Source organism: Siphateles boraxobius, unplaced genomic scaffold (assembly GCF_051911475.1).
Source record: "Siphateles boraxobius isolate OS27281-9 unplaced genomic scaffold, OSU_SipBor_1 41, whole genome shotgun sequence".
Classification (NCBI taxonomy): domain Eukaryota; kingdom Metazoa; phylum Chordata; class Actinopteri; order Cypriniformes; family Leuciscidae; genus Siphateles; species Siphateles boraxobius.
Window position 1 is genome coordinate 20,229,904 of NW_027509042.1, and position 27,695 is coordinate 20,257,598.

Here is a 27,695-nt window from a genome sequence, read left to right on the forward strand (position 1 = left end):
TTACAGACAAACATTATCTGGATCATATTAGGAATAATTTGCTTTAACATTTATCTTACTGAACATAGACCATCATAGTCTTCAATTTCTCCCAATATCTATGATAGTAGGTGTAAAAACAATCACTTGCATTAATATGCTTTGTGTTTATGTAGTAAATCAGTAAGTCCCATTATTTTAATTCATGTCTTTGTTCTCAAAGACTGGCTAAAGGAAACCACATGTTGAGAGTGATCACCATAGTAACAATATCTCTAAACTATTCTATCTGATCTAAATTGCTTCCTCCCACTCGTTTTCAACCAATTACACTAATGTTGTGTAGAATTATCAGCATATAGGCTTTATTATTATGTTGTTCTGTTCCTACCGCAAGAAAAGCACAGCAAATTGATTTTTGGAAAAACAGAAAAAGTATATTTTTATTTTGCATACATTCAGTGTAGCATACACAAAACAATGTGTAGTTTTCCACATACTTATTTGTTATAAACTGAACTATACAAGAGAACAAAACAATGAAACAATTTTAAGACACCAAGTTAAGTTATTAATATAGTGATGGCTCCATGATATCTTACAAATTGTTCAAGGCCGGACCAACAACACCACATGTAAGGTGAAAATATGACACAAAAATAAATTACAACAAAAGAGAGACAACACTATGACTAGTTGACAGGTCCAGACTTGAAATATGGCATGAACTGAAATGTTATATCTTTCTTAGTCAACCCAAATCTCTCCTACAGCCATTTACAGTCAGCCATTTACATACTTTGGAAGTTTTTCCTTGGGAAATATTGATATTGATCTCAATTACATGCATTCTAACTCCTGGCCATTTTTATTTTTTTTTACCCTGCATTGTGGATTGCAGTTGGATTTTTGAAGCTTGATTGTTAATACTCGGCATTTAGAGCATCAAAACAACTCAAGACAGCGAAACATGCATTAACGATCAGAGAAACTTTCTGATAAGACAACGTTGGGCTAGGCAGCATTAATCCAAGTACACGAACATATATTTCACACACAAACTCAAAGGTCCCGATAGTTTCCTCTCCTGCTGGCCTCGATATTCTGCAAATCAACATTAGGTTCAATACAAAAAAATGGTAACAGCAAGGAATGCCTAGTGCAAAAGGCCAGGTTAAACACATAACAAAACCTTAAAGATAACAGTTCATCTTGGAGCTCAATATCCTTTTTAAAAAAAATTGGGTGACACTTTACAATAAGGTTAACATGAACAATACTTCTACAGCATTTCTTAATCTTAATGTTAATTCCTACATTTACTAATACATGTGTGTTAACATTAGTTTATGCACTGTGAATTAACATGAACAAACAACGAACAATTGGATTTCTATCAACTAACATTAACAAAGCTGTAAAAATATATTGTTCATAGTTAGTTCATTTGAACTAGTTATTTAACTAATGTTAACAAACGAGACCCTATTGTAAAGGGTTGCCAAAGTGCAAACTTTGTGCAAGTGTAAACACATTAAGAGCAGTGAAAGGCTTAAGCAGTGACTAGAAAGCCCTGCTGAAGAGTTCAGCTGTCCGTCACTTGTTTATCCTGCTCTTCATTTTTCTCTCAGCAGGTAAAAGACCACGGCCTTGAGATAGTGACCACAGGCACAGGCAGCTGCCACCAACCAATGAGAACGGAAACTGGGGTCTGTATTGACTACACACTTAGTGATGTCCGCCTGTAAGAGAGCAAAGAAAGTATTTAGATATATAAAGTAAAATATGAAATATAAAATATGACTATATATATACACTTAAATATGGAGTATGTTATGTAATTCTCTCGGAGTTCATCTGGTAATAACAAAAAAGGAACTTTGTTTAATTGAAAACAAAATGGAGTGGTCCAAGACCTTAAGACTTTTGTCACACTTGAACTTGGAATGCTCACAAAAAAAAATGACTGGATTCGAAGAGTTTATGTGGTTGTAAAAAAATAGTGAAATGGGGATATTTTTTTTTTGTAAAAAAAATATATACAAAATCTCGCACAATCCAGAACGAACACACACGCAAGTGAAGGCATAAGCCTATAGAACATCCCCAATGCAGAACACACTCACATGCGCATACACACATCTACACACGTACACACTAACACATAGGAGTTCCCATTAAAATGAATGGGGGGTCATACACAGATATGAATTATTGAAAAAATATATATATTACTGTATGGTGGCAAATCTGAATTTTCAGCACCATTACTTCAGTCTACAGTGTCACATGATCCTGTAGAAATCATTCTAATGTGCTGATTTGCTGCTCAAAAAAAAACTTAATCTATTCAATGTTGAAAATTGTGTGTGTGCCTGTGTGTGTGTGTGTGTGTGTGTGTGTGTGTGTGTGTGTGTGTGTGTGTGTGTGTGTGCGCGCGCGCGCGTGTGTGTGTGTGTGCGTGTGGCCCTTCATTTAGCTCCCAGGGCAATCCTGCAGAGCAAAACCATCAACATGGCACGTAGACACTAGTGCCCACATACTCAGATCAACAACAATGTAAAATACAGTCTAACCGGCTTCTGCTTTACACATACTTTCACTTAGTGCTCCTGATGATAAAGTCCTTGTTTTCAGGTTCGGTTCAGTTCAGTCTGTAGGTGTGCCCATGTCTTACAAAAACAGCAGTTAAAAAAAATCAGGACACTCCCAAGAAGAACACATTAAAACATTTTGAGAAAGATTTCGCCTGAAGCAACCATTACACTCACCCAGTTGAACCAGCACTTATTTTTTTTACATGTTGTACAGTACATCCACCACAGAGCATAAAATAATTTTAAAGTTGATCCTTAGTCCTGAATGTTTTCTTTTTTGTTCTCACTTTCTAAATAAGTCATATAACAGAACAAACAAACATTAAACTTATCCTTGAACTATGTTGAAAAGTGATATCCCTAAAAATAATGTCTTAAAACAACATTAAAATATTTGATTACTCCCATTGATAATCTATGTACACTGATGAGCCAAAACATTATGAGCAGTCACAAGTGAAGCGAATATAGTTGATCGTCTCCTGACAAGGCCATGCACATACAGTATTAAGGTCTGGGTAGATTAGATGGTAAGCAAACAATCAGTTCTCGTAATCAACGTGTTGGATGCAGGAGGAATGGACAGGAATAAAGATCTGAGCGATTTTGACCGAGTGACAAGCAACTAGGTCAGAGTATCTCTGAAACGTCAAGTGGTGAGAATTTACCAACTGTGGTCCAAGGAGGGTCAAACCACGAACCGGCGACAGGGTGTTAGGCACCAAAAGCTCATTGATGCACGAGGGCAACAAAGGCTATCCCGTATGGTCCGAGCCAACAGAAGGTCTACTGTGGCATAAGTGACACAAAATTTTAATTATGGTTATGGGCCTACAAGGCTACATGAGTGTCGGAACTGGACCTTGGAGCAGGGGTAGAAGGTCGCCTGGTTCGATGAGTCCTGTTTTCTTTTACATCACGTGGACGGCCTAGTACGGGTGCTCCGTTTACCTGGGGAAGTGATGGAACCAGGGTTCACTGTGGGATGATGACAAAATGGTGGAGGAAGTGTGATGCTCTGGGCAATGTTCTTCTGGAAAACCCTGGGTCCGGCCATTCATATGGACGTAAATTTGAAAAACGTGTGCCACGTACCTAAACATTGTTACAGACCAGATACACCCCTTCACAACAATAGTGTTGCCTGGTGGATGTGGACTCTTTCAGCAGGATAATGCGGCCTACCATACTGCACACATTGTTCAGGAATGGTTTGAGGAACAATGAAGAGTACAAGGTGTTGTTGCCATTGCCTCCAAATCTCAATCCAAATGAGCATCTGTGACCAACAAGTTCAATTCACTGTGGCTCCACCAACAAACCTACAGGACTTGAAGGATCTGCTGCTAACGTCTTGATGCCAGAGAACACCGTCTTCAGGGGTCTAGTAGAGTCCATGCCTCAATGGATCGGTATGTTTATTTATTTGGCAAAATGCTATATATATATATATATATATATATATATATATATATATATATCATTTTGCCAAATAAATAAATATAGATAGTTATTCTTTTGCTGGGTTTTAGGAGGTTAATATCTATATCTAATATCTAATGTTTTTATCTAAAAGTCAAAAGCAGGTGTAAGAGCTGCATATGGACTGTAAGTGCAGGCAGTTATGACTCTGGCACAGTGCCATGTCGAATCTGCCTGAACAGAGACAGTCTAATGAGAACAGACATGCCCTGCCAAAGCAGCCACACATACCAGCACAGCTCCTCATTCAACAGGTTCGCTGAACTGTGCTGGCCTTCAGAGAGATTGATCCGATTTCCCCCCAAAAGCTGCATGAACACTGCACATTCTGTCTACACACACTGAACAAAGATGGAAATGCAGCTTTCATTAACTCTGAAAAGAGTGGCCAAAAATTATAATTCTTTCATCATTTACTCACCTTCATGTTGTTCCAAACATGTAATACTTTTTGTCTTCTGCTGAACACAAAAGAAGATATTTTGAAGAATGTTGGTAACCAAACATTGGCGACTATTGACTTCCATTGTACGGAGAAAAAAAACACACAAACACACATTTCTCAAAATATCTTAGTTTATGTTCCACAGAAGAAAGAAAGTCATAAAGGTTTGGAATGATATGAGGTGAGTAAATGATGACGGAATTTATATTTTTGGGTGAACTATCCCTTTAAATGCAACTTTAGCTCCTGCAAACATTCTGTCAAGTAGCCTACCACAGAAAATAATAATAATAATTTTATAAAAACAAAAAAGGGAAATACATTTACAGTTAAACTCTTACAATGGAATCCTATGTTGTTTTAAAGGCAGAAATTGATCTGTAAATTCATCCGAATCATCCTTTTGACTAGTAGTAGTTATATGATATATAAAATAACTAGGTATGCTTTAAAAAATAGTCCACAACAACATAAAAAAATTGTATTACAACGTACAAAACAGTCAAGGTAACACCAGTTGCGCTTGTATGAAATGAGAGAGCGAGTCCACGGCATGACACGAGAAAACAGCGACAGTTTCAGTTACCAAAATGAGCGGTCTGATAAACATGAGCCACATAAACTGTATGATGACGACAGCGAATATTAGGAAATTGCCTACTGAATGCCACGAATGACCAATCAGAATCAAGTATTATGTATGTTTGGGCAAGGTAAAGGCATGATTAAATGCATTAATATTATAATTAATTGTACTAAATGAATAGATTTATTTATTACCCAGCCTCCTCTCCTCTTTAACCACGACACAAGGCTCTTGCGAAAAAACTCGCCCATGCAGTCGACAATGGTGTGCACCATTGCTGGATGCCCGTGCCGAACACAGTCCACAGCAAGAGCTCCGGCCACTGCATACAGAGACACAATCTTCCCCCATGTTACACCTGTACATAGAGAAACAGAGATTGACATAAAATATATTCAAACAAAGTATGTCCTTTTCCACATAACTGTCATTCATACCAATGACAGCATATATTTGTGTGTGCTGGTGGAAGTGTGTATGAAAGTCAGGTCACACTTCATATTACGTGTATAATTACTTTGTGCTTACGTTAAAAAAAAACTTTAATTGTTATGTACAAAACATTGTTGCTGCTATTGAGGTCGGATATGGGTAAGGTCAGGCTAGGGACAGGTTTGGTGGTATGGGTAGGTTAAGATATAAGGGAAGGGTTAACGGTGTAAATATAGATGTAATTAGAGAAATGAATTATGAAATATAAGTACAATGTAAGAACATGTAAGTACTAAATAAGTGCTTTGTATCAAATGATTCATTTCAAGAAATGTAATTTTAATGATTAATAAAGACAATTAATATATAGTGGGACTGAAAATCATAACCATGTGAGTCATTAAAACACATGATAATTCCTTACCCCCATTTCTAACAGAACATTATTACACTGTAAAAGGGGGTGGAGTATTGTTGTATTGGCAGCAAGACAAGCTGTCAGCTGTTGTGTCAGCCAGAAAGACACAAGGACTCTTTTTTTTTAAGTTGTTTCACCTGTGACTGTAACCTATAAATATGATATCAACATGCCTTAAAAGTAATACGGTGTGGCTGTAAGGTGTTAGCCTCATTTGTAAGCTTGATAAATTATATGTTGTATAATGTATAATAACCATGAAATACAACAATAGTTAAAATGGTATAGATTCTTTGCTTTTCCCCATAGCAAATACGTTATGGTCACGGGTCTGAATTTATCTGTACTTTTACATTTCATCAAACAAGTAGCCATCCTGATAACTAAAATGATAAACGGACAATACTCTAACCTTCAAATATTTCATCCTGGAATTAAACAAAACGTAATAAAGCTGCAAAACCCCGCCGTGGAACATCAAATGGCCAGACATCAACATATCAACCCAGGCAGGAACCTAATCTGAGTCTAGCAAAGGCAGGAAACACAAGGCAAAAAGGAAACCATATTGAGGAATAAAAGAGATAAAAGCTGGTTTGAAGTTGAAGATAAACAGAAAACACCACAATTTCCTCCCTCTGACTCTTGTAAGAACGTTGACATGTTGAGTTCACAATTCCGACGGAATATTATAGTTTACAACATGCTGTTTCAAATGAAGACATGCATTAATCAAATGAAGACATGTATTAATCAAATGAAGACAGAACACATGCATTAATCAAATGAAGACATGCATTAATCAAATGAAGACATGTATTAATCAAATGAAGACATGCATTAATCAAATGAAGACATGCATTAATCAAATGAAGAAATGTATTAATCAAATGAAGGCATGTATTAATTAAATGTATCCTTCAGGGCTATTGAATGCTTGAATCTGATTGGTTGACGAACGTTCTAAGGTTTTTCAGGGAAACGCAAGGCTAAAGTAGTTCCAGTCAGGTCTTGACCGCATGTCCATATCACTTCGCCAAGTGATTTCAGTTATTTCAAAGTTCCTTACATATACTACAACAACAAAAGAACCAAACCCCACAACGACCCTGACAAAGCAAATAAATGAAGTAAACAATAGGATAAAAACGACAAATTATGTCCATGTTTTTTTTTTAACCACAAAATTAAGTTTTTATCATGTATGGAAAGCGCATATATCCCGCTCTCTTTCTCTCTCTCCCACTCAAATGCACACAGTATCAGTACGGCACACACTCGTCAGCGTTGCTCTGACGATTTTTTCAGTAAAATAGTTTAACAACTTAAAAGCTACTACATGACACTGCATTAGTCTGCTATCAATGGCCCAAGCCTCGGTTTCTAGCTCTAAAATGACGGAATTAATTCGTGGATATGATTAGATGCGTAAGAAATTGGCTTTTTAAAGACTTATACCTGACAAATATCTTGAAGTGTGGTAACCATAGTAGGCTATACGCAGAATCAATTTATTTAACTCCGACCCGGATTCAAAGCCACGCCCGAAAACCGCCACTGGCCATTCGTGTCTTAGCAACCGCAACTAGGCGAGGGAGGTCTGGCAAGCTTTCGAGCGATGGTAACATGCTGAAGCGTTGTGCGTATGGATTGTGCAAAATCTGCAAATCTGATACCCGGTATCCTAAAAGTTTGGACGGGGGAGTGGATTTTTTTTCCTTCCCGAAAATCTAAAAGCCAAGGGGAGGAATGACAGGCGTGGATCAAGCAGTGACCCCATTCATACATGTCCACAGGATTAACAAAAACACCTATTCCATGGAAGTTGGAAATAATTACGGTTCTTTGTTCATAATGCACATGTTTCAGGGTAAAATTAGACATTTAAAGACAAGACGAAGGCTCACTGACATACATTAAATTATATTTCAGCATTTTGTTAATCGACGGCTTACTGTTGGCCCTGACTGAGTAGCAGTAACTTTAACATAATCCGATCACGGCTCTCCCGGTGTTAGTGTACAAGATTATTCAACAAGATTTATGGATAAACTGTTTGATTTATAATTATTAGATTAGTTTCACATTTCACTTACCCTGCTGTGCACGAACATAGCTGTTCCTCAATTTGTGTGTTTCCCATTTGAATGGTCAGGTATGAGGCTAAGGCTAAGGCTTTAGCTTAAATTTTTATGAAATTATTCTCTAATCGGTTGCATATTATGTCGTGGATATATCCCTCGAATGCATACTGCAGTCCCTTTTGTCTTGCTCTCTCAGATATTTCACATGGTCGCCAAAAATTACTAATTATCTCATTGGGAATGTCTGACACCGGTGCATACACACTTTGATAGACGAAAGCTTGACAGGCGTAGCAACAGTAACTAGGGGCTTAGCGAAGGGTCAATTATTCCTATATGCACACTGACACTCAAAATATTGATACAACCATAGACTGTAAAAGGATACAACTGATAGGCCTACTTTCAACACGATCTCATGAAAGTACGTCTATAACACGAATTTTATTTCTTGTGCCATTTAAATGGCAAAAATGTTTTTTGCGTGTACGTGCATATACGCACTTTATATTATACGTACTTTTGCCTATAAGTGCGTATTAAAACCCCTACTGTATAAATGGCATGAGAAATAAAATTCGTAGTAGGCTATAGACTATGCACTTTCATGAGATCGGGCTCTTTTCCTTTTGCACAATAGCCTAATACAACCATCTGTCTGTGTAGAGGGACTATCACTGCCAAAACAAGACTAATCTGGATTTTTCCGCATTTAATTAGAAACTTACGTCTATGTTGTGACTATGTAGGCCTAACTAAGGAATTAGATTCTAACAATCACCACGCTGACCTCTGACCCCATTTAATAAAACAACTGAAAATATCTTTGAATGAAGGAATGAATCAACAATCCCACTATTGACAAATTGTCAGTCACAGTTGGTGGCTGAGATGAAAGCACAAGACGATGCAAATACTGAAATAGTCTTTAATCCACAAATTCCATACAATAAACCACAGAAAAACTTAATCACGCACACATTAACATAAAACAATGCAAGACAAGGGACTAACTGAAACTTCGAGGACTCAAATCAATAACCATAGAAACAAACAGGGAGAGAATGGAGACCTGAACTAATTAACCGACTAGATTAACAAAGAAACTCAAATATCAACAGAACAGAGAAACAGTTCAAAAACAAACTCAAATCGTGACACAAATCTGCTCACACACCTTATAGTTAACACTTTCCATGGAAAAATCTAGGCCTACTTCAAGGAACCTAATCTTGTTAATGGATTTATTGATTTTGATTAAATTGAGGATAAAAGATCTGCTAAAATGCTTCCTCCTGACAGAATCAGTTATTGGTCTCCTGTTCTATTTAGAATTTTTATTTTTTTATTTAAGTAGATTTTAATACACCAATGCATCAGCGAAAAAAAGAAAAAAAAACTCTTCTCCAGCATGAATTATGAAAACCACAAAAGAAAAATATACATCTTTTCTTTTTAAAATGCTATGTATAACATCATATTATGCATAATATTGTTTAATTAAAATATTATTTTGGAAATTGCACCATTGTTTATATTAAACAGTCTTAGAAAGTGTCACAGTAAAGCTGAATGATTGAAAAAGCAAAAATGATCGAAATGCCTTCAGAATAAAACAAAAGCAAAGGTAAATATATAAAATACTGAAACGAAATTATATTAAAATATATCAAGCATTGTGTGAAAATATTACATTAATACCTTAAAATATAAAAAAGCACAATAACTGTTTAAAGTGCAAAGTCATATACGACTCTAAAAAAGGATCAAAGGCCACTCGCAGGGTTAAAAGGTGTCACCAGGTGTAGTGCTTTGTGTTCAGTGAGGAATCTTTGTAGTACTTGGACTAACACAAGCAATTATGCTTTAATAATTAGAATGCAAAGAATGTTTCCCTGAAGAAATGAGGCGAACAAGTTACAGCACATCTTAAAAGCTGCCAATGTTGAAAAAAAAGACCATGATTTACTACACTCTAAATCTGGGAGATCACAAAAGGGTTGACCATTTGAACTAAATGGTTGAGTCATTTGAAAAAAAAACTGAATCTCAAGGGTTTGCACTAAATATGAGCAAAGTACAGTACGCAGCAAAATGAATGATAACTGCATGGTGCCCAGACACTGTTTACTTTAAAGAAAAATCCATATTTTATGGTGCTCTCAGGGTCGAGTCCAGCACAGCTTCTCTGTGTATATATAAATGTCTGAATGGATCCAGTTTTACCCTCACTAAAAGAAGTGTAAAGTCACTTAAAGGGATAGTTTACCCAAAATCGTTTTTAAAACGTCATCATTTACTCACCCTCACGTTGTAAACCTATGATTTTCTTCTGTGGAACATAAAAGAAGAAATGTCTCAATGTTTTTTTGATGTTTGTTTGATTTTTGGGCGAACTATCGATTTAAGGGTCTGAAAAAATATAAACTTATATAAAATTAATATAAAAAAAAAAACATAGGCATATCATATAAACCAGGTTTCATTGGTATTCAGATTCAATTAAACTGTTTTTAGTGTGAGTATTTGCTAATGTTTAACTGATAGAATGGACATCTCTGGAACCAGATGCATCATTTATCTACAGACAATAAACTGTTCTCCAAACTAAATGTATCAAGCAAGGAGGACACTGACCAACCTGTAGAGAAGATTTCTGCAGCGACGGCCAAAAAGGCATCAGAGACTATACTCTCAGAGGCGATTGTGATGTTGAGCTGCCGTGCTACGTTGCGGTATACGTTGGGTCGCAGGTACTCCAGCTCGTCTCCTAGGAGACAGAGAGACAAAGGTGTTTTCTTAACCTTGGCTCAAACTATCGGGAAGAAAAGGCCTCGAGTCTTACAGAATAAAATCACTAATTTGGAGAAGCTTGACACTATAACAATCTAAAGAACTGCAACCTAACCTTAAAACCTGCTACTATTCATACTATCATCATTCTGTCATATAAGCAGGCTAACGGAGGGATGTTATACTGCAATGTCCTGTGATGCAATTGTCTGTTAATAGCTATGCTCAGCTGCACTCTTTATTGGCATTGATGGTTTCTTGAAGAACATCAATGGAACCTTTCAATTCCACAAAATGTCTTTAGTGGCAAAATGTTACATGTTTACATGTTCTTGCACGCTAAGAAAATGGTTCTTCTACTACGGAATCGCTTTGAAAACCTCCTTTTGCAACTTTTATTTAGAAGAATTTATGTCTCACCCACATGAATCATCCGTCTTAATGTAAGTGTAAAGGATTTTTTTCAGGACTATACAGGGTTAACCTGGTTAAGTGTGGGTGGGGAACCCTCAGTCTGCCTTGTGATAATGATCTGCATGTTTGCATGCCTTGTCCATAAAAAGGAGCTCCCCAGTTACACAGTTGTCTCAAATTAAAATTCTTGTGCTTTTCCCTTTTAGGAGAAAACGGGTTCTTGCAGAACAATGACAGTTAAGAGTAACTAAGATGAAAGTCAAGAGATATGTTTAAGGTAGGCTACTTATAGTGTGTCAGATCAACAAAATGATGTGAGATTAAATGTTATTGATAGGCATAACATTCAATCTTGTGAAAGAGCTCAGAATGTCCAATGACATATAAGGATGAAACACACATTTAACATGGTACAAAAGGCAAAGTACTTTTCAATGGGTGAGACACAGACGAACCTTGTAAGAGTGTTGTAAAATATTACGCAATCAATTGTATGGTTTGGCTTTGAGGAAGCTGAGAAACACGTGTTTATTTTCATTTCTGAAAGTTCATAGAACAATTATGGATGGTCCATTTTCCATTTATTTTCTTATGAACCAGACAAGCAGAAAGAATGAAAATTAACAGGAAGTTCTCTGCACTTTTAACTCAGACTTAAAATATAACATCCATACATCAAACCACAACTCATAGTATCCTACAGTAGGCTACTTATGCATATATATATATATATATATATATATATATATATATATATATATATATATACTAATACACACACATGACCATTTAGCACCACAATATAAAACATATTCACACTTCAGTATAGTAGGTTATATGGTATATCCCTTACAAAAATGAACCATGTTTTATTGTAATAAAAGTGTAGTAGCCTAACCATGTTTTTTGGCAGATTGATTACCATTCGTATAACCACAGTTTTACTAAATAGCCTACCATGATTTACCTATGCGTAGTGGAGTTAATTTTCGTAAGGGGTTTATGGCATCCAAATATGTAGGTTACTACACATGCACTACACTAGGTTACATGTAACCCCATGGCAATCTCTAAACATTATTCTACACATGAGTGAAACGTCAGATGTCTTACCCAACCACAGCAGGACTGAAGACACCTCAGCCAGTGTTCCGGATCCGTGCTCTGGTTTCGACCACCCGATTCCAGCCCGGTGGAGTCTGGAGTGAATGTAATCCCTGCACAACACTTTAGACTGAGACACTAACTCCTTATCCGTGGGAGAACGATCAAACACCTCCATGACTTCAGCCGCGAACACTGAGGAGCGGCGCAACATCTCCATGCCCTTCATGAGTGGAGAATTACAATCAGCTGACAACAAACCTCCACCTTTCTCACCGTGTATGGAAGTGTTTCTTCTCCCCCCTCCTCCCTTTCCAAAGTCGGATGGCGCCGTACACGATCTGGATAACGATGAAAACACGCGTGTGTTTTTTTTCTTCTCTATATTAGCTAGAAAGACTCGGTCACACCTTCTCTTGGAATGGACATGAACCTGGAAAAGCGGCCAAAAAGAGCAGAGAACCAGATATCGATTACCCTTGCTGTTTCTCGTAAGTCAATAAATCCTCAGTCTTAAATATCGGCATTTTTAATAAAAGCTCGGATATTGTTCTCTCCACAGATTGATACGCAGCAGCCGGCGAGCGCGAGGGGAGTCAGCGGCTGTGTGTCGCCTGTCTGCGGTATGGATGGGCTGCATCAAGTCTGTCTCCTTCTATGGATAAGATAACCAGCACTGCTGTGGTTTTGATGGTCCGCCCATCTTGAAGACCTAGTGTTTACGGAGCTAAAATTCGATAAATCAAGGAACAAAGATAACAAATAAATGTTCTATTCACAAAGTATTCAGACCCTTTCTTTTTTTCACCACATTTTATTTTAATGTAGCCTTATGCCAATGCTTCCAAATATTTACACTCTATCTATCTATCTATCTATCTATCTATCTATCTATCTATCTATCTATCTATCTATCTATCTATCTATCTATCTATCTGTCTGTCTGGGTAGTTGAAGCAAAATGTTCATGGACTTTTTAGCTAAATGTTTGGATAAAATGCCTAATGTAGGCTATGGGTCACAATGTCTTCATATTTTTTCTTCATGTTTAATCACCTTTTGTCTTTACTAATTCATTTTAAACGGTGCTGCATTGTGACAAATGTTAGGCTATCTGTTTTAGTCTCGATCACATGTAAAATAAACATCTAAAACCTGCTGCTGGCTGGTATTATCTTGCCTGGCCGGGCTGGTGGTCTGTTGGATGATTTTCGAGGGGTTTTGAAATTGTTTCAACTGCCCAACCAGCTAGACCGTCTGAATACCAACTTGGCCGTATGTGAGCTTAGACCAGCAAAATAGCTTAAATTTGGTTAAATTGTTTTGTGTCTCTGTCTGGAACATTTTTATACGTTGACCCACCAGTATTCCAGAATCTCATCAACATCCTTAACAATTTCTTCCACTAACCCTTTATGTTGCTATCCCATATCCCATGTCATTTTAAGTATGAAAATTGAAAAATATGGCTAACCAAACTATAATTTAGTACACAATAATAGACTACAATAAATGCTTATTTATCAGTCTCATGCTTTTTTTTGTCAGCCATTATTTATGGTTTTACTTCAAATAAAGCATTGTCAGTTAAACAATTCTAGCCACCACCATTTTGCTACACTAACCATAGTTAAACCATGGTATTTGTAGTGAAACTGTGGTTTTACAATTGGTAATCAATTATTTTCCAAAAAGACATGGTTACTTAGGCTACACTTTTACTATAATCAAACCATAATTTCCGTCTCACTGTATAGGCCTACTCCCTTTTAATCTAACAAGATCAGTTTTGAGCATATAATGTTTGTAAAAGTTATTTTAATGTATAAAGTTGTTAAACAAAAAAGGGTTCAAGTTACTGTAGTCCCACCCACCGTCGTCTGATAGAGTTGTTTTACAAGTCTTGACTGTTTTTGCCCTAAACTTGTCAGTTCCGAATCATCGGCACACCACCACCTTCTGCTCCTGACGGTGTCTTCACGTATCTATCTCAATCCTTGGGCTGTCATGTGAAAAAAATTACTTAATGGAAAGATGCACACACTCTCGACACCTGGTTTTGTTTTAGTTTTATATAGTTATAGTTTTGTTTTTTGTTGCCAAATTGGTTTGGAACAGTTGTTGAATAAAAATTGAACTGACAAATTGTGCCTGCCTATCTGTTTGACTGACAATTAATGACTGAGATAGCATTGACTTGGAATGAAGTTGGTTCAATATAAAAAGGAAATTTTAAAAAATAGCTTAGATGTAGTAAACTACTTTTGCCATATTGCTTTTGCGTAGCTTGCTACATTTCGCAGTGTGGTAGCTAGTGTAGTGAAGCTACATTTAATGTCGAGTAACTGCTTGTTTAGCTCACTACATTTTCCAAGTAGCTTGCCCAGCACTGCAAATGTTTAATAACCGATTTAATGGAATACAATAAAAAAAAAAAGCCTACAGAAGCACCATACAGTGAACTTCCTCAAGGGACAAAACAGTTCTGTTCAACACAGGAACATAATGAGTAGACAGTTGAAGTTCTTCTCACTGACATGCAACGGTTCCTTTTTTCCCCCTAACCACATTTGAGGCTTCCTCTGTATCCCAATTTAAAACTAAAATAACTTATCTTCACAACTAATTCTGAATAGCTTGTGACAGTTTATCGGTCTATCGGTTTATTAAAACAACCGCAGACAGATGGAGGCCGAACGTTGCTCACATTTATGTAACACTTAAAACATATAATGCGACAGTAATCTGTTTACATTTCATTTCCAGTGAATAATGAGACACTGTGGAGACTAGTAATCTTCAGTAAGTTTTAACACACCACACCTCTGAGGAATAATGCTTGTTTTCTGCGGAACCCATACATGCTCCTGCATGCCTGTCACATGACCTCCCAACGTGTTTATTCTTTAATAATCAAAATACAGATAGGATAACTGATCTTCATAGATATAAATAGAATCGCATAAGTTTGCAAATCAACAATTACTATGATCTCTAAATAAATATATTTATTTTGGCTTGGGGCAAATTTTTTGTAAAATACGGCCCCCTACAGGGACAAAGAGGAAGCTACACATTAACCGCAATCCAGGTGTCAATTTGACAGCTAACAGAATATTTGAAACAAGAACATACATAACTTAGTATATGACAACTGAAAGGAATAACAATTAAAGAACAGGAAAACACAGACTTAGAGTCAGAGAAAACAATTTCATCAATGTGAAATGCCTCCTGTTCGAAAGGATTGCCTCCTTTTAACTTATGTCAGACAAAAAAAAAGACTTATCAATTAATATACAGCCACAATTTTTTTTCAAAATTGGAATCATAATAAGAATAATGATAAAAAAAATAGGTCTATGAATGTGCTGTCTATTGGCTACAAAGGCAAAACACATTAACTATAGATTTTGTCATTATAACCATTTAATTGGTCAACACTAAGATTAAAAAAGATTTTCATAAGATTATGAAAAATTATATGAAGCCATGACACAAAATGTATAGGTATATATAAAAACAAAAAAATATTTAAGATGTCAAACAACTGGAACTAAACAGGCCAAATTGGAATGTTCACTAGAGAAGAAAAATGGCAGAATATTAAACTGTGACCACTAAGAAAATTCATACAGACTGAGAGAACATAATCTTGGTATAGAAACAGGCCAATTCAAACTGACGACCAAAGCAATGCAGGTCATGTTCTGACTGAACACAAAATGAACCCGAAAAAAGAAAATGGGGAAAAAAAGAAGAGAGAAAAAAACCCCACTCCTCGACCTCATCCTTTCCCAACTTGGCAGGTCATAACAGAGATTTTCAATTGAAAAAAAAAACACCAATCTTACTGCATGATATTGTCTTATCATAAGAAAAGGACAACAGTGCGACAAAAACCTCAGACTGACAGTAACTTGCATTTTGCACATAATGCTCAAGAAAGTTTTGTATAGCAATAATGTATATTTTATAATACAATATTTTATAATAGCCTACAATATTTTGCCATATTTTGAAATGCCCACACAACAATGAAGGAACATCTGAAACCTCCTAGTTATTTTCACAATTCAAAAGGCTTAATTAAGTGAATTAAGTAATGTTTTAATAAAATTATGTGAGGGTGCGATTTAGGGGAAGTGTAAAGTTAGAGCACAGAAAATAGCAATGGTTTACTCATAAAAGGTCTTCAAGATGATATATTCATATTAATAATCATATTTTCATATTCATATCGTCATATTAATAAAACGACCTTGACTTAAAAAAAAGCAAGGAAAGCAGCGACTTAATGTGCAACTGTTGTAGAATAAATTAGAACTTAAGCTAAATATAGAAGATTTACAAATGATAGTCACAGTGAATCTCTAAAGCCTGGTTTCACAGACAGGGCTTAGATTAAGCCAGGATTAGGCCTTCAATTAGGATATTTAAGTAGCTTTTATAAACATGCCAGAAAACAAAGAAACATTGGTGTGCATCTTGAGACGAAACAATGGCACTGACATAAATTAGGATTTGACAGTGCAAGTTACCTTCAGTTAAAACAGATGTATTATATGGGATAGGCTTTCTGTGAAACTGGGGGTAAACATTTTATTTATTTCATAGCATCTATGTATGTGTAGTGTACGCAGCCATGTAGCTCAGAGTGAGGGAAAAACTACGATTCCCAGCAGTCTTTGGGCTTTAAAAGAGATTGTCACGCATGCGCGGAATACAATTCCTCTCTCTTAGTCAAAGTAGTGGGGTTGCACAGGGAGTCTCCCCTGCAGACCAGAAACCGTAAACATTCACACGAAAGACCGATTGTCTGCGCTTATGGATGGACGAGAATACAGATTATAAACCTTATAAACCCTACAGCGGGCCAGTCTGGTACACGGGGATGATTTAGAGAGGCGTGTATTGGGAACAAGCTGTTCCATTGGTGGGTGACTGTTCAAGAAGGAGAGAAAGAGGAAAAATCTGTGAACCCCGAACTGGAGGTATAGGCTATCTAGTTGGACATGGCACACCTTCATAACATGCGGAACCAGGTAATCCAGAGAGATGAAGATGACACCTGAATACCTCCTTGCATTTCTTTCTTACTAAGACAAAACAGTTACTTATTGTTCTTTTCGGATGATGATTAACTTTACATTACTGTGTCTTTGTACTGTACTGTACTGTACTGTACTGTACTATAGTATAGTAGGAAGCTTTGTTATTAAATTGGGTAGTTTTACTCAGCATTTATGTGAATACATTACTGTATGGTAAAGTATGCTTAAAGTGAACTAAAGTGTATGTGATGCTTAGGATGTTCTTCTTGAAAAAAAAAAAGATAAACAAATAAAGAAAATCCAGTCTCTATTTCTAATAGTTTTTTAGTATACAAGTTTAAATTTTGGCCAATACAACATAAATTCTAATATGCTGATTTATTATCAATGTTGGAAAGAGTTATGCTGCTTAAAATGTATAACATGTGATACTTTTTTCCAAGATTCTTTGATGAATAAAAAGTAAAAAAAAAAAAAAAAAAAAAAAAAGAAGAAGAAAATGAACAGCATTTATTTAAAATAGAAGTTCAAAGGTTTGGGGTAATTTCAGTATTTTTTCCCCTTAATTAATAATTTATCAATTAATCATTTATTCAGCAAAGATGTGTTAAATTGATCAAAAGTAACAGTAAAGATTTATATTGTTAGAAAATATTTCTATATTTTAAATGAATGCTGTTCTTTTTAACTCTTTATTAATCAATGAATCCTGAAAAAAATATCACAGGTTCCAAAGAAATTTCAAGGAGCACAAATCAGCATATTATAATGATTTCTGTAGGATCATGTGACACTGAAAATTCAGCTTCGCATCACAGAAATAAATTATATTTTAAAGTATATTAAAATAGAAAAACAGTATTATAAATTATAATAATATTTCACAATATTACAGTTTTTTTCTGTATTTTTGATCAAATAAAAGCAGGCTTGATGAGACATCTTTCAAAAACAAAATGATTTAAGAAAAGTAAACCAAGTAGACTTGGCGTATAATTAAAACTATTTTCATATTTTTAAATGATTAACTAATCACTAAAAACTAATATTTAACTAATAATAGTTACAAATAATAGCTAATATTTAACTGTCCACATTTTGCGCACAACCCTGTTACCACATGATATTCTGAAAAATTGTAACTCCCAAGAAATGAGATCAGAGTATCTTGACGAAAGAGTGGCACACCCACATGTCACGCAGAAGTAGTTGGCAGGATAATTAACTTTTTGAGAATTTTTAGAAAGCATATCCTGCTGATCTCATATTATGGGGCGTCCAATGGGTGGTACTACCAAGAATAGTAAAAGTTTGTGTTTTGATAGCTCAGTGTTTTTAAAAAGGGTCAATATAAGTGTGATGAATGCGGATATCGGATGTTGAGCTGATACCAAGAGGTTATCTCCTGAACTTTGAGTCTTGCCAAGTGATTGTTGTGTTTTGATAAAAACGCTGTCACTTCCAGATGGATTGTCAGTACAAGTCATCTTTATCCCATACTGAACAAGGAAGCAGAGGCTCGGAGTGTTTTCCTAGAAAATGAAAAAAGTGCTTAAAAAACTACATGTGATTTCTAGCAGTTCCCTCGATAGCTTCTCACCATCTCCGGACCTTCAGCAGGGCAGCGATGACTGGGTAGATCTCCCTGCATTTGTTAATCTGGTGCTTGATAAAAGGACAATTTCTAGAGTCCGTCACCTGTGTAAAGAAAGAAAATACACTATGCTGGATCTTGCCATAGATAGCTGGTAAGAATTTTTAAACACATTTTTTTTCTCCCTTCAGAATCCACGTGTGAATCCTGAGGAATACTTCACCAAATTGGAGCGAATTGGTAAAGGCTCTTTTGGAGAGGTCTACAAGGGAATAAACAACCGCACAAAAGAGGTGGTGGCCATTAAGATTATTGACTTGGAAGAGGCAGAGGATGAGATTGAAGACATCCAGCAGGAGATCACAGTACTCAGCCAGTGTGACAGCCCTTACGTCACCAAATACTACGGCTCCTATCTGACGGTTTGTGGAGATTTTCTTCTTTCAGACGCGGCTTTTAAAAAGTCACAGTATATTTCTGTATTTTTAAAGGAATAGTTCACCCAAATGCCACCCTTCAAAAACGTATGACTTCCTCGTAACACTTTACAATTGCATTATTTTAGTTCATGCAAATAGATTAATATGTGATATAAATTTCAATACGAATAGATTTTTTTTTAAATTAAGCCATATAAATTAACATTAGTTCCTGTATTATGAACAAACTTGAATAAACAATGTTCATTATTGGTTCCTAATAACTTATTGTAGGTACAGTGGTGGCCAAATGTGATGTCTATTATTCAAGCTTCAAATATTATTAAGAATTTGTAAGCATATTGTGTAGTTGTGCTTGGAGTCAGGAGTCAATCGTTTTGTTTGTGATAATACAATGAAACATTCCAAATTGTGCGGACATCATTTTTGGCCAGACTGTCATACTAAGAAATTATGAACACATGCAAGTCAAGTCACCTTTATTTACATAGCATTTTTTACAATACAGATTATTTCAAAGCAGCTTTACAGAGATAACAGGATAATAATGCATCAAAGTTTGTTTCTGCTGTAAAGCAGATCTAGAAGGAAATAGTGTATAGTCCAGCTTAAGCCATTTCAGTAATGGTTCATTTCTGTTGTAAAATTAAGTTAATTTATTTATACAGCCACTCTGGAGAAAACAGTGATGTCATCGTCCAGCTCAGTTCAGTTCTCATATAATGGTGTCAATGCAGGCAGATCAATAATATTGTTGAATATTAAGTGTGCCCAAAGCAAGCCAAAGGCCACAGTGGCAAGGAACCAAAACTCCATCAGGTTTCAGAATGGAGGAAAAAAACGTGGGAGAAACCAGGCTCAGTCGGGGGGGGGCAGTTCTCCTCTGGCCAATGAACGAACAGTATGATGATGATTCAGGCAGCATTACAGGTCAGAAGTCAAATTGGATCGGAACATTCAGAATTATATTTCAGAATTTTCCCGTGAGGTTTTTGTTTTTCTATGCATTTATTTTTTCATAGTAAAATAAAACCTGTAGCAGTAGTTTGCATTTTTTTGCCAAATAATTTTGTCAGATTATCACGGATGTCCTCAATGTATATGGTGATGGAAAAAAAATATGAGATGCGAGGAAAAATGATATATTAGTGCTTTTGCGTTCTCTCGCAAATGTTCTGCGTTCTCCCGAGAAACTTTGCATTCGCTTGGAAAACATTTGTGTTCTTCAAGAGCAAATGCACACTCAAGGGGAACGCAAATGCTTTCCAGAGAATGCAAAAGGTTTGTGAGGAAATAGAAATTAACTAAATTAATGCAAATTTAGAAATTATCGAGCAAAAGCAAAGTTTCTCACGCACATTTTTTGAGAGACCGGAAAAGTTTGAGTGTACGCAATTTTTTTTTTAAATACAGTATTTGTTCCTCCTCATGTTTTTTTTCCATCACCATGTCCCTTTAGGGGACTATGTTTAGGGGTTAAATGCGTTAACCAAGTTTAGTTTTAAAACATTTAAAATATCTTCCTCATATTTTGATGTTTAATCAAACTTCATTAAAAACAAATATCCCCTCGGGCTCGGACATGACTTTTGGCCACTACTCGGTCTCAGTGTCACCAACATTCCTCCATGGAACACAAAACAAGGTATTTTGCAGAATGTCCAAGTTGTTCTTTTACATACAATTAAAATAGACAGTGACCAGTGTGTCTCAAACCAGAACTGAAGAAACTGAAATCAAAATCAATGAAAGCTATATATATATATGACAAAACACACATAACAAAACCCAAAATAAAAAATCAAAAAGAGAAAAAAAAAAACTAAATAAAAGTTAAATTAAAATATGATTAAATAATATAATAGTATATAAATAATACTAATATAAGTCTTCAACTCCAAAAAGGCTGAAAGTGCATCAAAAATGTGGTCATGCTTTGATGAACTATTCCTTTTAGAGATGATCAAATATCTGTTGATTTTATCAGACAACTTAATGGTAATTTAATTGACTGGTGTATTGTGTTTCTCAGGGCTCTAAACTATGGATCATCATGGAATATTTGGGAGGTGGATCGGCGCTGGACCTGGTGAGTTAGTATTTTTTAACCATGTTTGTGAGTCCTTTACAGTGAGGCATAATTACAGAAACAAAAAAACCCTCAAAGGCACAGGAAATGTCACTATATTTAACATCCTCTAATGTGTGTTTGAACAGTTGAGGCCGGGACCTCTGGAAGAGGCATATATCGCCACCGTCCTCAGAGAAATACTGAAAGGACTTGACTACCTCCACTCAGAGAGGAAGATTCACAGAGATATCAAAGGTCAGTATTTAAAACTGGCCTCTGTTTGGTTAATTTTAGTCCTGTGAAGTGTCCCTATATAGATAACCCTTCTACTTTTTGGCTACAGCGGCCAATGTGTTACTGTCTGAACATGGAGAAGTCAAACTGGCAGACTTTGGAGTGGCCGGCCAGTTAACGGACACACAAATTAAGAGAAACACATTTGTAGGAACTCCATTTTGGATGGCACCAGAGGTTATCAAACAGTCTGCGTATGACTTCAAGGTACAAGTACTTCCTTGTCTCGTTTGTCTTTTAGCTAACAGGTATCATGTTCAAGTCCTCCACGTGAACATCTGTTAACTAGTGAAGACTGTACGATGAAAATAAACTCAATGAAATATTCAGAGACAGACAGATGGCACAAGTACTAACCCCAATTTTTTTTTTTGTCTTCCCTGTTTTAGGCTGACATCTGGTCATTGGGTATCACAGCCATTGAGCTGGCTAAAGGAGAGCCACCAAACTCAGAACTTCACCCCATGAGAGTCCTGTTCCTCATCCCTAAAAGTAACCCGCCCACACTGGACGGGTCCTACAGCAGAGCCTTTAAGGACTTTGTTGAATCTTGTCTCAATAAAGAGCCACGATTTGTTAGTAGCGCTCTTTTTAATACCTTTATAATAAAAACAATTCTATTTAGAGATGCATAATATATTGGTTCTATATCACTTATCAGCCAGTATTTTTTTTTAAAATATTGATTTTATTTTCTATAGATTTTTATAGATTTAATTTAACAGTATCTGATGATATTAAATATTTGTTAATGTCAGTTTTTCCTATTTTTAAAATTAGATTATCTAATTACAGTTAGTTTTTAAAAATACAAATAATTTAATAGCACTGTTAAATGTTTTTTGTAATCTCAAAATAAATATTACATTTTTCACTTGTTACATTTAAAATGATTGACCAAATTGGATGCTAAATGTTATAGAATTTTAATACCTGCCATTTATTGGTGAATGCCATAACACAAAAATAATTATCGACTTATTGTATTGGCTGGAATTGTATTATCGCTAATTCTTTTAATACTGGCAGTGATGCCATTCTTTTTTTTGTGTAAACAGGCTTTAATTAAACTTTAAAACCTGAGGCAAACTCCTTTTAATTTTTGTAAAATGATGTTTGCATATGACAGAGACCAACAGCCAAAGAGCTACTGAAACACAAGTTCATCACCCGCTACACCAAGAAAACCTCATACCTGGCAGAGCTCATTGATCGATATCGCCGTTGGAAGTCAGATGGCCACGGGGACGAATCAAGCTCTGACGATTCTGACATGTACGTGTCCGGTCCACATTCCTGGATGAGGAATACCTGTGATATCTGTGTACAGTATGTTTACTCTGTTTGTTTCTCACTCAGGGACGGGGAGGGGGAGGACAGGGACCAGTGTCCCATGTGGACTTTCCCCACCGTGCGGCCCAGCTCCATTAACAAGTTACAGAGAGGCCTCAATCATTTAGACAATAAGGTAAATGCGTCTTTTAAAGTCTAGATGCCGTAAAGGTGGTGTTTAAACAGACTTTTTAGTGTCTCAGAGGCAGCATACATTTACACAGGAATCACAATTGCGGGTAATGATAAATCGAACAGAACTAAACTTGCATCAGAGCTGCTTCTGATACTAGGGGTGAAATTGGACAGATCTAGCAATGTTAAATATGACTTGTATGCTACATTGCATATTTGTATAGAATTCAGAAGCAGCACAGAGCCTTGTGTTATCTGCTATCCTAGAAATTATCTGCCAATGGGGTAAGAAAAATAATATTGTTACTGTTTGAATTAAGATTATTTTTCTTACGCCATTGGCAGATAATTTTGCTTTTTTTAAGCATCAGCTCCCTTCATTTTGATTAATTCCCCTGGAAAACGGAACATAATATCTTATGTCATTTTACTCATCTAGTAAATGCATCTTCATTTAAGAATTTTTAAATATTAGGACTGGAAACAAGACTAAGTAAGAAAAGCATTTTTTGCAGTATATGTTTTTAGGTACATTTTAGGCAAATAAATGAAGCATAGTATACTTGATTTTAAAAATGTTTAGTTTAAAATCATGTGCAGCCATATAGTCGCCTGATGGGGGCTGCCATATTGTGATCACATGACTAGCTGAATACTACAGTTTTTCAGTGGCACTGATTCCAGAAGTATATTTTTCATTAATTTTTCCCATAGGGATTTTAAAATGGTTTTCGTTATAAGCCATGAACAAAGCCAATCAGGTACGAGGTGAATCACAACAGTACAAACTTTGATTTGAAGCAAAAAAGTTTTTGAAAATCAGACAAAAAGACAAAGGTACAAGACTGTGTACTTAACGGTTTTAATGAGGGAAAGAACTACAATTCCATGAAGCACTGTGGACAGCATAATCAAATTAAAAATGGAGAAATATAAAACTTATATATATATGTATGTATATGGATTATATGTATAACAACAATTTAAAGTTTATTAAAAAATATACATATATATATATATATATATATATATATATATATATATAAATATACACACACACTCACCTAAAGGATTATTAGGAACACCATACTAATACTGTGTTTGACCCCCTTTCGCCTTCAGAACTGCCTTAATTCTACGTGGCATTGATTCAACAAGGTGCTGAAAGCATTCTTTAGAAATTTTGGCCCATATTGATAGGATAGCATCTTGCAGTTGATGGAGATTTGTGGGATGCACATCCAGGGCACGAAGCTCCTGTTCCACCACATCCCAAAGATGCTCTATTGGGTTGAGATCTGGTGACTGTGGGGGCCGTTTTAGTACAGTGAACTCATTGTCATGTTCAAGAAAACAATTTAAAATGATTCGAGCTTTGTGACATGGTGCATTATCCTGCTGGAAGTAGTCATCAGAGGATGGGTACATTGTGGCCATAAAGGGATGGACATGGTCAGAAACAATGCTCAGGTAGGCCGTGGCATTTAAACGATGCCCAATTGGCACTAAGGGGCCTAAAGTGTGCCAAGAAAACATCCCCCACACCTTTACACCTCCACCACCAGCCTGCACAGTGGTAACAAGGCATGATGGATCCATGTTCTCATTCTGTTTACGCCAAATTCTGACTCTACCATCTGAATGTCTCAACAGAAATCGAGACCAGGCAACATTTCTCCAGTCTTCAACTGTCCAATTTTGGTGAGCTCTTGCAAATTGTAGCCTCTTTTACCTATTTGTAGTGGAGATGAGTGGTACCCGGTGGGGTCTTCTACTATTGTAGCCCATTCGCCTCAAGGTTGTGCGTGTTGTGGCTTCACAAATGCTTTGCTGCATACCTCGGTTGTAACGAGTGGTTATTTCAGTCAAAGTTGCTCTTCTATCAGCTTGAATCAGTCCGCCCATTCTCCTCTGACCTCTAGCATCAACAAGGCATTTTTGCCCAGAGGACTGCCGCATACTGGATGTTTTTCCCATTTCACACCATTCTTTGTAAACCCTAGAAATGGTTGTGCGTGAAAATCCCAGTAACTGAGCAGATTGTGAAATACTCAGACCGGAGTAATAATCCTTTGGGTGAGTGCATATATATATATATATATATATATATATATATATATATATATATATATATACACACACATACATGCAGTATATTCAAACAGTTCAGTATTTTGAGAGCGTAGGGAAATCAACTTTATTACGTCATTCGCTTCATGGGAGTGGGTGGAGCTAAAGAGCTTTTTGGAGCGTGTTGCTTTTTTAGACTTTCTGATTGGTGTAATTTTCTGTACAGCATCATCATGGGTAATGTAGTTTTTTTCCACAGAATTACACTTTTAAACATGATTATTTAAAAAAATAAACTGAAATAATGCCAGCTGACGGCTTCAGCATAAGAAAATGCCATGAATTAACAACCTCGTAGCTCACAGTAGGTCTGCCTTATGGAGAAAATGAATGGAGTTTGTACTTCTGAAACCCAACTGTAGCACTCTATAGAGTGCAACAGTGGCCCTTTTTTTCCAGCTGCGCTGATTCCGAAACTATTTTTTTCATTAATTTTTCCCAGAAGGATTTTTAAAAAGTCTTTATTAAAGATGTCTAAGTCATGAATCAAACCAACCAGCTACAAGATGAATTACAACATTACAAATTTTGATTTGAAGCGAAAAAATATATTAGAAAATCGAAGCAAATACAAAAGGTACAAGACTTTACTAAACAGCCTTTATGAGGGAAAGAACTACAGTCCCATGAAGCACTGCAAAAGAAAATTTCAAAACGAAGGAGAAATATAAAACTATTGATGATGTTGATTGTATTATGATTGAAGATTATATTATATTAAGTTAAAGTAGTTTTAGACTGAGCATAGAAAAGTGTTCGCATCTTTTTCATCAACACTTGATCCATTAATACTAACACTAATTAGTCTCTATGCTATCTTCTTTTATTCATATATTATTGCTGCTTGTACTGTGCTAGACTAACTGGGACTGGTCACAGCATTTACATATTGTTGCCCTATTTTTGGGTTGAATTGCTTTTTAATTGTTCTCTTCTATTTGTAAGTCACTTTGGATAAAAGCATCTTCTAAATGATTAAATATAATTGTTCTTTTAACACGATTTTCTTGTCACAATTGGAGATTTCTCTGCAGAATCATGGTTAATGTAGTTTTCACCAGGGATTCCACTGTAAAAGTAATGATTCATTAAAAATGAACATCAATTAGCAATCTTATAGCTCACCGTAGATATGTTTTTTAAGATTTATAAGTTATTGTTCTAAATCAATTTCCCTATAAGAAAAATAACAGACTCTTGCACTCTATACTATAGTCTACTAAAGTAGGATACAACTTAAACCACATAAAAAAAAGAAAGAAAAGAAATCTGAAAATTAGACTATGTTCAGCTTACCCATGTAATTTATGCAAAGTGATCCATCAGGTATCACAGACCTCGTGTTTTTTATAACAGACATCAGACGCTATGAAGAGGCAGCCGAAGTCACCGTCTCTGACAACATTCATCTCACCCATCTTCAGAGAGGTAAAGAATTCAAAAATGTATGTTTATGTCAGCGAGCCTCCATCACGGGTGCACCTGTGCTTTAACGTCGAGTCTTGACACGTGGATTAGCAGACTGGTATGTTCTGAATGCAGCTGAAGGAGAAGCGGCGTGTTAGCGGGAACGGCGTATGCGCCCTGGAAGAGCTTGAAAACGCCTTCAGCCTCGCTGAGGAGTCCAGCCCGGGAATCTCTGACCGTTTACTCAATCACGTCATGGAGAGAGTGTGCAGGTAAACAGGCCTGACATTTAATAGACAGTCTCATCCACGTTTCTGTACACACAATATCTAATTGTATTTGATGTAATTTTCGGCTTATGCCAGTTTTTCAGGTCATGCAGACTCTTTGCTTTAAGATTTTGTACTGCACTGTGGCACTTGCATGCAGCACTGAATCATCCGCAGGAGTGAACTTTGAGACTTCCTGTGTCTCAACCCTGCAGGTTCACACTCAACGGAAACAGCATGCCTTCGAAACGATGAGGTCCACCGGACTGCTGGCCAGCTCCACGGAAAGACTATCCTGATGGCTCACATGCTCCTTCTGCTGAAGACCACCAGGCTTTCCATTACTGCTTGTATGAGGAGATGTTTTTACGGTTTCCTTTATAGAATTTTGAAATGTCTAAATTAAATGATAAGTCAAGTTTATGTGCGTTCCATGATAAATATAAATATACTAGTGTAAGAAGAAAACTCTGCTTATTTCTTACTTTTGCATAAATCACTGGGGGAAATGCAGGAAAGGGCTTAAAGGCATAGTTCACCCAAAAATTAATACTTTAAATTCATTACTTTTTTTTTCTCTCAGTGAAACCTGAGAGATAACTGTCCCTCAACTGAAAGTCCATTCCACCAAAACT

General features: G+C 36.2%; 2 protein-coding genes across 5 annotated transcripts; one reads left to right on the top strand and one right to left on the bottom strand.

The window, feature by feature from the left end:
* Positions 1-394: 394 nt before the first annotated feature.
* boka (BCL2 family apoptosis regulator BOK a) lies at positions 395-13,017 on the bottom strand. Its single transcript, XM_077198871.1, has 4 exons — positions 12,344-13,017; positions 10,665-10,793; positions 5,284-5,447; positions 395-1,721 (listed from the first exon to the last, which is right to left on the bottom strand). The coding sequence occupies exons 1-4, from the start codon at positions 12,561-12,563 to the stop codon at positions 1,596-1,598; spliced, it is 639 nt and encodes a 212-aa protein (XP_077054986.1). The 5' UTR covers positions 12,564-13,017; the 3' UTR covers positions 395-1,595.
* A 4,040-nt stretch (positions 13,018-17,057) lies between these two features.
* Positions 17,058-27,528, top strand: stk25a (serine/threonine kinase 25a). Of its 4 annotated transcripts, none has more exons than XM_077198873.1 (12): positions 17,058-17,379; positions 18,854-19,023; positions 19,174-19,404; positions 21,455-21,511; positions 21,640-21,748; positions 21,837-21,994; positions 22,177-22,362; positions 22,917-23,062; positions 23,147-23,255; positions 26,741-26,812; positions 26,927-27,063; positions 27,276-27,528. In XM_077198873.1, the coding sequence occupies exons 2-12, from the start codon at positions 18,928-18,930 to the stop codon at positions 27,313-27,315; spliced, it is 1,341 nt and encodes a 446-aa protein (XP_077054988.1). In that variant the 5' UTR covers positions 17,058-17,379; positions 18,854-18,927; the 3' UTR covers positions 27,316-27,528. The 4 variants fall into 4 exon arrangements, with proteins under 4 accessions (XP_077054988.1, XP_077054991.1, XP_077054990.1 ...); XM_077198874.1 differs by having other exon boundaries at positions 17,071-17,379; positions 27,157-27,528; XM_077198876.1 differs by lacking the exon at positions 18,854-19,023 and having other exon boundaries at positions 17,060-17,379; positions 27,157-27,528.
* Positions 27,529-27,695: the final 167 nt, after the last annotated feature.